The 16,202-nt window shown below is 41.3% G+C and overlaps 1 protein-coding gene across 12 annotated transcripts in view; it reads right to left on the bottom strand.

Annotated features, from left to right (window-relative positions):
- Nucleotides 1-13,298: 13,298 nt before the first annotated feature.
- The window catches only part of TCF20 (transcription factor 20), a 130,479-nt gene continuing 127,575 nt past the window's right edge, over nt 13,299-16,202 (bottom strand). For all 12 annotated transcript variants that reach the window (XM_085569837.1, XM_021552788.4, XM_085569840.1 and 9 more), the window contains one exon: nt 13,299-15,461. Coding sequence is in view for 1 of the 12 variants with exons in the window: in XM_085569841.1 (XP_085425967.1) it covers nt 15,444-15,461 (18 nt within the window). In the remaining 11 variants the exon portion in view is untranslated. The remainder of the gene's footprint in view (nt 15,462-16,202) is intronic.

Below are 16,202 nucleotides of genomic sequence, written 5' to 3'. Positions count from 1 at the left end.
TATCCATGTGAATAAACAAAAGAATGTTATATGAAATGTCTTGTGGCAGGTCCAATAGAAACCCAGAATGGAAGTTGGGTGCAGAGATCAAAAGTTTTAAGTCTGGAGGCATAACTGATTATCTGCTTAGCAGGTAAGCATATACTTGGTTCTCCATTGTACTTTAAATATGTTTCTTTTTATTGTCTCAGATTCCAGGTACTCTGAATGTTAATATGGACAAAGTAATTTTAATAATTATTTCATGCTTGGTCTGTTCAATATCTAGAGACTGGACTTCACTGTATTTCACTCTTCAGAAAGGTGTACTATGTTAGGAAGCTTCAGACCATGAGTGAAATGAAGGCTGATATAAGAACCTTGTGAGGTTTGGTAACAGCTATTGCTTTTTAAAAAAGATATAGAAAGAAGAGGCTCTGCCCCACTTTTTCTATAAAGCCTGAGTAGATAGTGAACCTTCCCCCAAGTCAGAATACACAGTTGTAAGAATTCCTCAGCATGACGGAGAATCAAACTAGAGCCTCCATCTGTTAGGACTGTGGCCTAGCTACCAGATTTTGGCTGTATAGTTTTATAAGATGTATTAACTATGCTTTTGAAGTAGTACCACTGTAACAGGAAAGAAAAAGTGCTCCACTGAAATAGTGATAGAATAGATCTGTCTGCATGGCCCTGCAGTCCCACAGCCTCCATTGGCCTGATGCTGGGTAAATTTACAGTTTCACAAATGAGAGCTTGTTATCCAAAGAACTCAACACGGGCTACAGTCATGCTCTTTCTTGTTCTCCCTGTCTCTTGTGCCTTTTCAGTTCTTGAAAGAGTGGCAAAGCAAAATGGTGGAAAAAAAATGTGCTATACTTTCACGATTACGGCATTTGGTGGGGAAATCAAAGCTTCCTTCAATCAGAAGAGGAGCTTGAACCTGTATATTCCAGTTTGTGGAGAGTTTTGGGGGCATAAAGAGAAGGGGAGAAAACAATAAAAGAAAAACCTCCCTAAAAGGAAAGAATAACCTGTGCTCTGTTCTTTAAAAGAACTGGGATAGAAGGAGCCTCTGTTTCCCAGCAGGCAGAGATATTTTCTATCAAATATGGGTGATTCAAATAAGCTGGGAAACAGCTGCTGGCTGACTATAATTTCTTTTTTACTCTGTATGCTTCATGGCTTGGAGTCTATTTGAATTATGGGACTGCTCCATGAACCCTATGTGTCGCAAGACTCCTAGCATAGAAATTAAATGTGTAACTTTTAGGTTTCTAAGTCAATTATTGGCTATAACTCAGAAATTTTGTACTTGAAAAGGGAGCTAATTCTTTATTTAATCTCTGGTTTACAGTCCTAGTCACAACATCTGTAGTTATAACCTGAAGAAGGTTCCTGCATTAGTAAATCTTTATACAGATAAATTTACTTAGGCAAAAACCCACTAAACACCTTCTCAAACGCCTACTCAAAATGTATTATACATTATAGAAAAATTAAGGGTGAGATATCAGAAAAATACTAAGTAAAGCCAGAGATGCACTTCTTGTTCTTTGTAAAGCTTATTGTAAATAAGTTTCCATAAATATTTTATTCATCGATGATCAAGGAACTTCTGGCAAAATTCAAATATAAAAAGGGAGTTTGTAGAGGGTGGAAGCAGGGATGGTTAACCTGAGAGGAGTAGTGAGCCAATATTTGGCATGCAAAGATATGTTTAGGAAAGCCAAAGTCCACTTGCAGTTGAACCTGAGAAATTATGTCAAAAACAGCAAGATAAAATTCTTGAGTACACAAGTAGCAAAAGCAAGAGTAGGGGAAATGTGAACATGCTGCTGAATGGACAAGTCATCCCATTCACTTTTATTGTGTTCACTTTGTTTCAGAATTTTCTCCTTTTTTTAGCATTTAATTTCTTCAATATCTTCCCCTGCATCTTTGTTTACCTTTCTTCCCTGATTTCAGGATTTCAGTGGGAATAATTTTGGCAAGTTTCAGTGTTTCCACTGCACCTCAATTCATCTCAGTACATTTGGTTGTAGTCACTCAATTTGCCAATTTTCTGGCTTTTTTTTTCAATTGCATTTTATTTCATCATCTCTCCTGTCCTGAGCATTTGTTAGACTTTGTTCTCTGGTTTCAAGGTTTCAATGAGGATCGATAGGGCAAGCTTCACTCCATTTCCCTGCACTTCAGGTCATCCCAGTCACTTTTCTTGCTTTCAATTTGTTTCAGAATTTTCTTTTATTCAGCATTTCATTCCTTCAATTTCTTCTCCTGTCTCCTTGTTTACCTTTTTTCCCTGATTTTGGGAAATGAGGTGCAGTGTAAGAAGCAAAACCTGCCAAAATTATACTCATTGAAAATGATACAGATTGAAACCCTGAAATCAGAGGACAACATGAATGGACAGGAGAAGAAAAGGATGAAATGAAATGCTATAAAATGAAAGAGAATTCTGAAACAAAGTGAAAACAATAAAATGGTCTGGGATGATGTGAAATGCATGGAAATAGACCAAACCTTGCTGAATTGCTACTCATGGACATCTTGAAATCTGAGAATAAAGTGAAACAATCTGAGTCCAGTAGACTTATAATAAAATGAAATTCAATTTAAAGAAATAAAATTCTGAAATGAAGTGAATGCAATCAACTGTAATGAGATGACATGAAGTACTCCACCTTGCATGCATCTGGAGTTGAAACATCCCTGAAGGCCTGGGCTTGTGGTTTTCTCAAGCCTAACCTGAAGCGTAAGCCCAAACGTAAGCAGTTGTGCCTTAGAGGGTAGCACTGGCTGGCTGCTAGCTCCATTTCCTCGCTTGCATAATGTGTTTAATGGAGCTGTTCACTCAGCTGTGATAAAGAATCTACAAACCCTGGTGCAAAGGGCTTTCCTGGCACTGATACCAGAATGGTTACAAAGCAAAAATGTATGTTGCTAACAATCTCAAATAGAGATTAAAATAGATAAAGAGCTAATCTGAAGACTCTCTTTTGTTCCAGGAAGTGTCCAGCTAGGATCCTTTTCTTCTAGCAGAGGGAGTTTTTCACAGGAAGCATTTTGCTGCTGTTTCCATGCCTTGGAAGGATAGTCAGGGATGTTGCTTTTTCATAGTTAGGTCCTCAATTTAGTAATTTATGAATTAAAACAAAAATAAAAAGGAAGCTAATCTGGCTAAAAAGGAAACTACATTTTTCTCCTGTACTTATTGCTCTCAGGAGCAGGCAGAATAACCTTGGGGGATTCTGTCTCCCCATAGGAAAGTAATATTTCAGGTTTCAGCAATAATTTTCTGCCTTTTCATGCATTAATCATTAATATCAGATGATATTAATGCACTAAACTGAAAATATTCAAACCTACAATTTTGATTATCTAAACCCTCTGCTAATAATTTCTGAGAGAATAGTATGCTTGCTAGAGTACAGAGTTTACTATTTTCCTATTTTCATAAATAATGCAGCGTCAAGCTCTCATTAACAATTTTTCATGGTTTTATCTGCATTTTTTTCTGTCAGGATAAACAGTTACTTGAATACCAGTCAGCATTTAGAAGTTTTTCTCAGTGTGCTGGAAATAGAAGATTGCTGTGTATTACTATGACAGTGAAATATATTTGATTTTAGTGTGATGCTCCCAATGATAGTTTATGCTCCACAAATTCAAATGTGCATTGGAACTCAGAATGTGAATATTTTTGTAGGAATAGAAAACCCTCAAATAACTTTCAATTTGAAATATTGGCACAGTTGTGCTCACAGATGAATTAGTAACAGTGGGAGCATATGGAGTGAAATAGAAATTAGAAATTATGGAATTGCATGCAAGACCTTAATACTGGGCTTTCAGTTTATCAGTTACCTTTGGAGCTCCAAATATCTGCAGGTTACTTTTGCCAACAGTACTTGCCACACTCTCACAGCAACCACACGTAACAAGCTTAATTTTCTGTGCTCATTTGTAATTGTGTTTTAGTGTCAACAAAAATGCTCATACTCTTTTAGTCAGGAGGTATCCACAGGAAGAAGAAAGGATCAAAGATGGTGGCTGCAAGGGAAACTGAGAAGGAAAGTATTTTTGTGATTTTTAAGCTGACCAAAAGACCAGGTTGATGCTGAAAGAAATGACAATGCCATGCAGCAGGTGAGTGGTAAGGAAGTGCCCTGGGAGGTGTTGGGGCCTGCTCCTTTCCTTCTGATGGCAAAACAGCAAACTCCTTGACATAACCAGCTTCCCCACCTGCACAGAAGCAGCAGCTTCCTAAACCCTGGGAATGGCTGCGTGGCCCAGCACTTGCAGCTCAGAATGAGGTATCCCTGAGCACCAGCAACATGCAGGGCTGAGCTAGATATGAAAAATGAATGCTTTTGAGGTAGTAATTATTTAAAACTTTCTGTTGGGTTGCTTAAAAAAACCACAAAACCCTGAAAATTTTCAAAGCCATGCCTCAGATAGAGATGACAAACCTTCTCCTATGGCCTGAACACAGGCACTATGTATGTGAGTTAAAGCCTTTTTGCAGCTCCTTTCTCATTTGTGTTACTCCAGAATAAAACATTGGCTCATATCCAGAAAGAGGGAAAGGCCTAATAAAAATCCTCAATTGCTTTATTTACTTAATGACGCTTTATTGCCTATTTCAAAACCAAAAGCTTTTTGATTTGTGTTCACTTTGTTTTGACCTAAGGCCTAATACCTGGGATAACTGCACTCAGAATTAAAAATCAGCAACTATTTCTAATGCAACCTGTTTTCCTGTGCAAGTCTTTTGATAGTGAAGGGCACCTCCTGTGCTGACAGCTTTGTGGCAGATGGATCACACCACTTGCATGCACCTGTGGAAACAGAATCTGCATAGGTTCCTACAAGCACACCTTGCTGCTTGTGCTGCTGGAGGGAACAGCAGTAGAGGGAAAAGCTGCCAGCCGCAGCCAAGCTGACTTCCAGGGTCTCTGCTGTGAGTGTCAGAGCTGCCACTGATCTCTGCTGTCTCCCCCTGGCTGGTTGCTCTCTAAAAATGGCTTCAGACAGACCCTCAGGTCAGAGGTGCCCCCTCTCAGTGTCACACAGCACAGGAATTTTCAGCCAGAAACACAATGGGAATGGAAAAGCTGCAGATCACAAAGTAAGCCAAATAAGAAAATTTGCCACCAAAAAGCATTCAAAGTGCAAATACATCCACATGCCTAATTTGCCTCAAGCCCTCTCTCTCCCCACAGGGGCGGCAGGCAGGCAGCAGCACTGCCATCCCTGCCAGAAAGGCAGGCTGTAAAAACCTCCTCTGAAACTTCCATCTGCGCCGACTCTGCCCTACAGATTACAAAGGATGGTTTCTCACAAGGCGCAAAAGCTCTCGCGAAACCCCGCTATACTTTCCCATGAGAGCCGGTGGGGGAGGCAGCGGGCTCAGCGAGAGCAGGGTGAGGGCTCTGTGTCATCGCCCAGCCGCTACAGACGGCCTCCGGCAGTCCTCAGCTCCCCACCCGCTGTGCAGGGAGGAGGGCGCGGGTTTTGCTGGAGTGCGAATTTAGAGCCTTAAGGAGGCAGCACCAGGCAGCCCTCAGGGCCGCAGCTCCGAGCCGGCCAGGGGCTCGGCAAGGACAGAACCAGCGAGGCTGCGAGGCCACTGAGGAGGGCTCAAGTGAGCAGGGAGGCAGAGGAGGGTGCGAAAAGCTCGGGGCTGTAAGAAGGAAAGGGGTTTCGGCGCTGCTTCCCTCAAGCAGGCTAGGCTTGGCTGGAGTCAGGATGAAGACCTCTGGTCTTAACCTGAACGTCAGGTTTGCAGGAAAGCAGGAAAAAAGCAAGCAGGGAACTAGCAGGGAATTGCAGTGGGAAGAAATAAAACTTTGAAGACTCTAGTCTTTGAGCTCTGGTAGCTCTTTCCCAAAGGCTTCAGAAGGCAGGCAGTGATCTACACTCCCCTCTCCTCCTGGCTGTGGAGGGAGGGATTGAGGCACAGCTTCCTGCAGGAACTGGATCTCGAATAAATACCCACTGCTGCCCCAGTTTCCTAAACTACTCAGGATAGTTGCACCAAAGCCCTGCAGGTGTGCTGGATTTTGGGATTAAAACCACTGCTAAATATTTTCAGGGACTCAAGCAGCCTGACTGTCCTAACCTGTCATACCACCATAAACTGCTGATTTATAGCCAGAGTGGAGTCAAATTCTTCTCCAAATGGCACAGTGACAGGGCAAGAGGCAAATCACAAGCTGCAACAATCAGAACTGTGACTAGAAACAAAGAATTGCTGCTCCAAGAGGACAGCTCAGCACAGGAGCAGGGGCCCAGAGATGGTCTGGAGTCTACCCTGAAGGTTTTCAAAACTTGACTATCCAAAGCTTTGAGCAGGCTGGTATAGGTCTGGGGCTGACCTTCATAAGCCATCGGGTTGGACCAGAGACCTTGAGAAGCGTCTTCCAGTCTGTTCTATAACAGGATTTCTGGAGAGCTTTAAAACATGAATGCGGATGATGACAAGTAAAAATTTCATGTTCATCCTGTTTGTAATAGTCATGGCTGCTGGATGGGATTCCTGATTATACAGCTTGAATTCTTTTTTTTTTTTTTGGTTTTTTTTTTGGTTTAGAGAAGGTATACCTTTTCAAACACTGCAGAAAATTTATTGTTTTGGAAAACAACAAACCAAAGTTTTAAGAGTCTGAAATAAATGTTCTAATTCTGCAAAAGTGTAAAAGAACATGAAAGAAGAGAGAGGAGAGAGAGAGAGAGAGAGAGAGAGAGAGAGAGAGAGAGAGAGGCAGGCAGAATTTCAGGACTTCAGACCTGCCTGGATGATGAGAACATGTGATAGGCCAAAAATCCAGCTGGAGAAGTGGGTGAAGTGTAACACCACTGCAATAGACACCAGATACTAAGGCAGTAACTTCTGCATGAGCCTAGAGGTACTGAGGCACTCTGTGCTGCCTGAGGGACAGGGACCAGCTACAGGTACCCTTGATCCCACATCCTACAGAGGGAGGGCTCCTGCTTGAGCTACAACTCCAAAACAGAACCCCTGAGTTACCCCACAACAAATTTGACACACAAGTTGAGTTACCTGCGAGCAACACAGACATGCAATACATGCATTACACAGTAATGTGAAAGATGGAGAAATGCAATGACAATCTTACAGATGCCCAGAATCAGTGGAAATGAGAATGGAAGTGTCTCCACCTGCTCGCACCTGTTATGAACTGTTGGGGGTTCTTTAAATCAGAGTGCCACAAAGCTTTTCAGAATGACTGGAGATAGTAGGGTGCTCTGGTAATTGCAACAGGCTGCAGCAGAAATAAAGCACAAACACTTGCTATCAGTTGAGGCAGAAGTGAAAGCAAAGTGGAGATACAGGAGTTGCTGTGTTGTGTGGCTGTGAGCAGCTCATTTCAAGGATGAGCACGTTGGAAGCTGTGGCCTGAAGCTACAAAGCCTGCTAACTCCATGGAAAGATAACTTTCTTCTTTTATGTACATGGCCTGTTTGCCAGACAGGGGCACAGTGCCTTGTGGGACACTTTGTGACATTTTAATTGCTGAAGTGCCCCCTGAACTTGTGACAGACCTTACCTGTGGGCTTTACCACTCCCACCCAAGGCTGTACAAACTGGTCAATGAAAATTTTTTCTCCACTTCTGAACTCTTATGTATTTCCAGACACATGTACAGGCTTACATATCAAAAAGGTAAGGACATATGCTTTTAAAAACTAGAAATTGGTATATTCTTAATGCACCTAGTGAAGAAAAGGGTAGGCCAAAAAAGGGCTAAAGGGCTCTGGCTTTTTTGTAGGGGGATGTGGCTAACAGACATTAAAAGGCTGCTCAGGCAAGCCCCTGACTTGTTCTTCCTCTTGCATTGAAAGGAACATGAAGTTCCACCAAGCCCTGCATTGCACACTTAGCTGCAGACTAGGAAATGTTGTTCAGGTTTTTGATCAGCTACTCCTGAAGTCCAAATAAGTCAAATAAATACTAAAAATAAGGGACAAATCTCATTCTCTCTGTTTCTCTCTCAGCAAAAATGGTAAATACAGGTTGCAAAGACTGTCTCAAGCAACTCTTTCAAAGAGGTCAAATGAAACCCTATAAAATGAACATCGGCTGTTGTATTCCAGTTTCTGTGGCATGCCGCAGACTAAAGGAAGAAGACCAAGATGAGGCATTTATGAAGAGGGACCAACCAACCCCAGTGACCTGGCCAACAGTCCCTCTTGAAGCACAACAAAGACTACCTCCTATAAGGAACAACCATTTGCAACTGGGATGCAAGAAGGGTTTTCTATGTTAAAGTGTAAATTTCAGGACTTGCTGCTCTGTAGTCTAATAAATGGCACAGAATGGATTTGGTAACGTACCTACCTGGAGTGTTCTTCCAAAACTCACACAGAGCCTCCCACAGAAAAGGTCATCAGCAACAGCCACCTCCACCAGTGATGCCCTCAAGTGCTTTTCCAGTGATTTCAGGGCTCCTCTCGTGGCACAGCATTCCCTAGAAGAAACCTCAGGAAAAAGTCCTCCCAGATTTCTACTTACCTGTTATTTCTCCATGACCCTTTCACATGACAGGGCCACTTGTAAAAGGTTTTCTCACCTCTCCTTATTTTCAAGAGGAACTTGGATCATAGAACTGCTGTGCTCAGCTCAGGGGAGAACCCATCCAATGTAGGTGGTGGGCAGTGGTTGAGGCCAAAGGGCCGTGCTCCAAAGCAGAATTTTTCCCAGTTACTGGCAGTCTTACAGTCACTGCTGTTGATTAGCAGTTTTCCTAATAATACTTTGTACATCTGCTGGTCCATTAATCTTCTAGACAGCAACAAGTCTGTGCAATTAAAAAGATGCACCTTCTTTCCCTCTTCTGAAGCAGCAGACCACAAATTTGATGTTTGCTAAGTCCATCTTTCACATCTGTCATAAGGAATGTTTACACTTCCACTGTAACACCATCTTTTCCAAGTCTTTTGTGTTCCTGTGGAAACATGATGCTGTTGGTTTTAAAAGAAATGAGCGGTGCAGCTGGAGTCAGTCATGAGGCCTGTGAACCTTGATGTCCTCTTTAAGGCTGCAAATGCCCACTTCCATCTCACAGCTCTGGAAACTGTTTCTTCTCCTGGTACACTTTCCTGTCGTGTAAAGACAAGAATGTTTCCCACTTGGAGCAGAGTCAAACACAACCCTGGAAATTTGCTTAGATGCTACAAAATTGGGCCATTCTGTATGGCCTCTGCTTTTGGTTGCTGAAAAAGTCTCCATCAGCAGTATTTATTTTACTGGCTTATTTTCTTGCAGAGTGCAGCTCTTTGGCTTCATTCCCAAATGGGCAGTTGCGTTTTTGCCATCTATCACCTGTACAGGCAGCGATTCCTCCTCAGAAGTTTCAGCCACAGCAAGGACACCAGGTGAATGGAGAGACTGCAACATCCACTTTATACAGTGACTTCCTCACCTTGGTTTCCAAAGCAGCAAAATATTACAAAACCCAGGAGTGTTACATTACATCAGTCCTTGTTCAGCTTACAGAACGGTGCTTTCTTGCCTCTTTGAAATCCATTGCCACCTGCCAATTCTGAATTTCATAGTACAACACTAAGAAGTAATTTGTTCGCTCTTCTGTATTTCTTCTGACTACAAATGTGAACCGTGAGATCTGTCTTACGTGCAAGTTACTTCAAATCCAAAGTGATGAAAAAGTGCACAAGAAGAAGTAGGCATTGTTATGCCCCATAATCCAGGTTGTTGTAATTCCAACAGCCTTCAAAGTAACATCCTCAAAATAATCTACAATTTGTACTAATCTAATAATTCCAGCTCTCTTCTGAAAGGAAACTCAGTTCCAGTGGGCAAGAACTTGGGTGAAAGTCCAATTAAGTTTTTATCATACAAATGCTGTGAAGTGTGCAGACTTTCATTTTTTACTAAAACCACGAGAAGTGGTGACATTGCTTTGATGAACTGGCTTTACCTCAGAGGACTCTCACTACACAATGCAAATTTATCCTTACACCACCATTTTTATTTTTAGTGTAAATACCTCCCAGCTCTTTCCCCAACAATTTCTCTGCCATTCTTTGCTGCCCCCCATTAAAAGATGTGGCACTGAAAATAAACAATTTCAATAAAACTCAGAAAACTATTGCCATGCTGTATCTCAAAGCCAGGGAGCACCAACCTCCAAAACTGCGATCTCCAAGTTTGGGAGAGGTAGCTACAACCCAAAAGCCCCCAGTGCAATACAGGTGGTATTTGCAGGTAACCTGGCCATACTCATGTTCAGTAACACAAGCGGTTTTTATCATGCAGAGGAGAACATGTCAGCATGACTCCTGAAGCCCAGCTAGAGTGGAACAGTTTTTTCACAGGGGGTTTGCTATGAGCTAGAAGACTATTCTTCTTTTTCAAATTATTGGATGGGAGTTAAGTCTCTCTGGGGCTGCTAAGAAATATCAGCATTTCTAAAGCTGGCCAGGTAAGGTCAAAACCTTGAAACCGCAGCATTAAAACTGAGTTAAGCAATAAATTGCAATAAACCTCTGGAGGATGAAGGGGGAAGAGAAGCAATCTCAGCTCCCAGTATTACCCTGTGGAAGAAGCCAGCAAACAAGCGATGCTTTCCTTCCAGTTCAGGCTAAACATGTTTAACAGGAAAACACACTAAACAGGAAGTGGGATCCACTTAAGAAATCAAATCCTACAAAAATATTCTGTAAGCAGCACTCTCTTCACTTTCCAGGTGGATGACAGAGTAAACCTTTTGGATTCCACTACAAGTACAGGAAGAGCAAACAATTAATCACATCCAGGGAAAATGACAGCAACTATTTCACTGACCTTTGCACTCCAAGGAAAAACCTCATAATCTCCTTCAGAGCTTTACATAATAATTCCTGGCTGAATACCACAGCTCAGGTAGGGAGCTCGTGGTGCAAAATATCCATATGGAGCCAATTTTTCAGTGATGTGCATTAGCCAAGCTTTCACTGGTCTGTAGCAATGCCAAGATAAAGTACCAGTGTTACCAGCCTCCCACAATTTTCTAATAATCACTTTTGTCCTCTATCTTTATTGACTAAATTCTCTGACTCATAATATGCTGCCAGAGTTCCATCTTAAAAACCCCGAAACAAACGATAAACTAAACCCTGACCTAAACTTGTTTGTTGGAATTTCACAGCCAAACAAGAATCTCGTCCTGTTTCGCAAGAGGGATTTCTAACCCAAAGCCAAGATTGCCAACTACTCTTCCAGCATCTCATATCAAAGTCAGTAAAACCGTATCTTTGTGTTTTCTAGATCTGTAACTGAACCTGGATTATGTGTACTCTGTTCTATTTCATGTAACTTTTAATAATTTAAAAAAAAAAAATCCAGAGCAATGGTGAATTATTCATCCTCAACCATCTAAATATTCTGTTCCACTTCCAAAAATATGGTATTTACATTTAATTTTCTACATTTTGAGATAGAGGACTGCTTTTTTCAGTCATTCTGGCAGGTCAGGGACTAGATCAGACAAACCAATGCTGTACCCCTCTACCAAATATTTCTATCATGTCTAGGACACCCACTGCACTCGGGACAGCACAGGTAATTCCTTATGTCATAACTCAGTTAGTAGACATGATAATTTATAAAGTCTATATCCAAGTCAGCCCCCAAATGTTCCCTTTGTAACTGTACCAGTTAAAAGTATTATCTTTCCTAATACACATTTTTATGTACATTACTGCACATTAGTCAAAATTCCAGAGCTGCCATTCAATTACCCATATCTCAACAAACTTCCGGGTTTTTTTACATGCATGTCCCACCAAAAATATATTTCTTTAGCTTGCCATTAGCTGGACTCCATGAACTAGATGTGCAACATACTTTAGCAGATCCTGCACCCTGAACCTCTGAATATTTTTTATTTCAATATTATTGAACATCATTAGTTTGTCTTGTTCTAAGCAATTCAAAAAGTTCAAAAATGTCACAACCCCAAATAAAACTCCCTTGCATACCTCTGTGGTACAGATCAGTGAGGTTGATCACAGCCCTTGGCAGGGGCAGCTGAAATGGCTTTCTCCTGTGCTGCACGATCCACAGTGGTCTGTGCCTCAGGTTTCCAAGCATGGATTTCAGATGCAATACATATAAACAACAAATGTATCAATGGGCAGCTTCTGGTATTGGAATCTGCTCTGTATACATCCCATGGCTTCCCCCAGCTCCTGCAGCACTCCCTTTATCCTTGTCATATGAACAAACACCCTTTGCACATTGAATCCATTCGCTATTCTTGATGTGAAAGCATCTTTTTCTTCGACCCCACGCAGCAGTGCTGACTCAATCTGGTTAGCTTGGAAACGCTGCTAAACCATCACACTCAATTCCAGCACATTGGTATAAGTCTCTTTCAAGAGATCCCGATGGGAGTCAGCACGGAGAAATGCTTTGAAAATGAGCTGCCTTATCCAAGCTCTTGTTAGTTCATTCCTCATTTGAGCAGGTAATTCCTAAACAGATGCCATTCTCATCTATACACAATCTCTTTTAAGGTTTTAAGGTTCTGCTGCAGGTCATTTCTGCTCCACAAATTCTAAATTAGCCAAGACTTTCCAGTTTGGGTATCCACGATGACAAACTGTTAATTGCTCTTGCAGGATGAAGCAGGTAAACATTCTGCACAACAGCTTTCAAAATCCACTCAGCACTTTGTATTTTCTCAGCAAAGGAAATTTTTATTTCCAACAGGATTTTATGACTCTTCTGGATAATTTCCAAGTTCTCCCAGGAAGCCATTACACATTGTTTTAATTCCTCCTGGCTCGGTTTCAGAATCATGACAGCTGTTTCTGTAAGGGTTTCTGTAAAGACTTGACCACCAAGCACAATCCTGCTCTACTGGAGAGCACCCCTCACCTCTGACCACAGCACTGGGGGGATTAAGCCACAGCTGAGTTGAAGGATTTTAAGCACTTTCCACTGCAAAATACTTCCCATAGAAATGACTGGTACCAGTTCTTTATTTGCTCTACACAACTGCCACTACCTTCCAGCCACGGTGCACGACAAAATATTGAATCTCCATACTTGCCACAAGCTCCCACATGGAAAACTTCCAAGGCTCCCTCCCAGCTACCCAAAACCCTTCTGCCTCTGCTGACACCACCCTGAAGAGCCAAAGTGAAAGTGTCAAATTCAACAGTTCCAGGACACACTGTTCTGCTGTCACAATGCTACATACAGAGTTGACTCTTCACCAACATAAAATCAATGCAATAACAGGAACTTTTTTTTTTTGAGTATGTAGAATAGAACAGACACTATGAAAAAAAAAACAATTTTTATTCAGTTGAAAAGAAGTCATTTACTCAATCACATTAACTATGCTAAAAATGACTTTTTTCTGACTACACCAGCAGTTAAATATTTTCAGCACCAATTCATGACACATTAGTGACATTTATCACAACAGGTCTATTTCTTAATGTAAAGGACATACTAACTTCAGTAGCTGCTACTGGGAAAGAAGTAAGCAGAAGGCTGCCTTTTCTTTCCAAATATTTATGAGTGAGAGTAGCAACTTATAGAAATAAATAACTGCCAAATTATCTCCCAAATCTTTAAATCGATCTTTTAAAAATAGAGTTAAAATAGATATCTTAATATGAGCTATCATAGATTTTATTTTTATGTGCTGAATACTCCAAAATGTGAATAGCTGAGCAAGCATCCAGTACATAACTTTTAAAACAGTTCTTCCCTCCCCACAATATCAACCCCATTTTTTCATCCATGTCATGCTGGTTAGATCCCTATCTCTAGTGACTTCCCAGTAAACAACACGCTGTTTGATATCGCTAGGATACGCTACCATCCTATGAGTGAAAGAAGTCAGTGACCTGGTGAAATATCACCAACTCACACAAACAGAAAATTCATCCAGTCATTGGTTTGTTAACTCTGAACATCAAACAAATCCTAAGCTTTAGTTTTTCAAAGCCTTTGTGGTCTTCCTCTTGCTGGGCCAGTTCAGAAAGTCATCACTGAAGGCAGAACCGATGAAGGCAAAGAAACCAAAAAAGCAGCAGATAGTACTGTCTCTGTCCTTTTAAACAAATCAAGTTCGCACAAAACAAAAGGAGACAAGGTTAAAATGAAGTTTATTAGTTTTTTTGGTTTTTTTAAGCTTTTTTTATATAAAACTGTTTGTGAAACAGCTATTTTTATTCCCATGGCAGAGTGACCCCTGAAAGATGCACTAACCCCTTTCTTAAGGCCTTAACAAGAAAAAAAATGATTTTTTTTCTTTTTTGTTCCTAAAACCCAAATGTTTTAAAATTACATAATTTACCAAAAAAAAAAAAAACAAAACCCAAAAAAAGAATAAAAAAGAAAAAAACGGGAAAAAAAAGGAAAACAACGACCCCGCATAACCATATAGTGTAGGTTGTTACACTGACATTCCCTCTTCCTTCCTTAGGAAAAGCAAAAATATAAAAATAAAAGAGGGCCAAGTGAATTTACCCCAGTAAGTTTGAAGATTGACTCCACCAACATTCAGACTTCCTCTTTTTCCCCCATCTGGCAGGTAAACCATGTCTTCCTCTCACCTGCCTTCCAAACTGAAGGCAGCTTCTTGGAATGATCTGGGGGGTCACATTGTTGCACACAGGGCAGATCCTCCCTTCCCCTGTGTGGTACAGGTGTTCCCACACCAATGAGGTGTATGGGACCTAGCAAGCAGCAGCAACCTCTTACTTCATGAGTCTCATGACCCAACAATCTGCAGATGTTGTTCAAGCTTACATTGTTAATAGTGTTTCTCAAAAATGAAAACCTCCCTACCCCTCAGACACAACTACTGATACCAAATTACCTGCAATCATCCAAGCCTTCCTCCCACATCCTACAAACAATTTATCAGTATTTGAGTTGGCTTTCAAAATTGAATTTCATCAGATGTTGTGAGAAAGAGAGCAAGAGGAAGAGAGACAAGTCCTGTTTGGAGTACTCCCAGTTTTGCTAATCTTTCCCACAAAATGTTAGGCTCCACATGCCTGGCTTTAATTTTGGATTTAATATTTACTTTAGCTATAGGTTTCTTTTTTAATTTATATGGGGTTTTAAAAATCTTAATCAAAAGCATCAAAAGGGATATAGCGCACCTTTCATTTAAAACAAAGTCTTTCAAGACTAAAAAATAGATCTTTATATATATATATATTTATCCCTCCCTCTTTAGTTCCCCCCACCTGTTTCCTTTTTCCCCCTCCCCTCCCCACTGTCACTATGGAGATTGTGTCCATGGAAACAGCTGGTTCAGACTCCTTGGTCAGATTCTGTGATGTCATCAGTCTTGAGTGTGATGTAAGAATTTATGAAGGAAGTGCTGGCATTGGCAGGCACGTCGAGAGGGGGCATGGCTGCACAGTGGGAGAGATTCCATTCAGTCACGAATGTCCACCGCTTTTTATCTCAACAGCCTAACCTGAAAAACAAAGTCAAAATAATATTGGAATGGTTCTTTCCCTCCATTTGCAAACAGGTCTCTCAGGCTTTGGAAAAACCCACTCAGCAGCCTACCACAGCAGCAACACCAAGAGCTCTTTAGCTTTGTGGATTGAAAACAGATAAACACAACGGCGCATAGTTCATGAAAACTAATCCATGTGATAAAAGCCCTTAGTTTAACAACCAGCAAAAAAAAAATTAAACAAGCCCTGTTCTGAAGGAAGTCTGGGATGACAGGATGACCCGTGCCACAATGGCACGGCACTCTTATAGAACCTCTACCTTCAGCAGCCAGGCAGGAGCCCCCTCATCTCATGTCTGCTCCTCACATTGACTAAGAGATTGGGAAAGAGAGAGGCCAAGCATGTCCCTACATGGCAACAGCTCCTGGGATGCCATGAGGGACTGCACCCAAATGTTCCCCTATGGACCATGATGCTACCATCCAATGGTGGTTTCCAGTGAATATGCAGCATATAGTGAAACTAGTATCAAAATTACAGGAGTCCAGGAACCAAACTGGGAAGTTGCCAGATTTCACCAGCTAAAGGTAAAGCTGCATATAGTTTAACTAATTGAAGGGCAGGTGACATTTCTTTCTGCTTTTTTGATCTAATTTGCACATTACAGAGACAGTTCATAGAAGGACTAGGCTTGTGATGCCTTTCAAGACAAATGTGGAAACGTCCAAGTGCTTGGCACATGTTCTCCCTGTCCA

The sequence above is a fragment of the Lonchura striata genome, chromosome 1A (assembly GCF_050655825.1).
Source record: "Lonchura striata isolate lonStrDom1 chromosome 1A, ASM5065582v1, whole genome shotgun sequence".
Lineage (NCBI taxonomy): Eukaryota > Metazoa > Chordata > Aves > Passeriformes > Estrildidae > Lonchura > Lonchura striata.
This window is presented reverse-complemented; position numbering and strand designations above follow the sequence as displayed.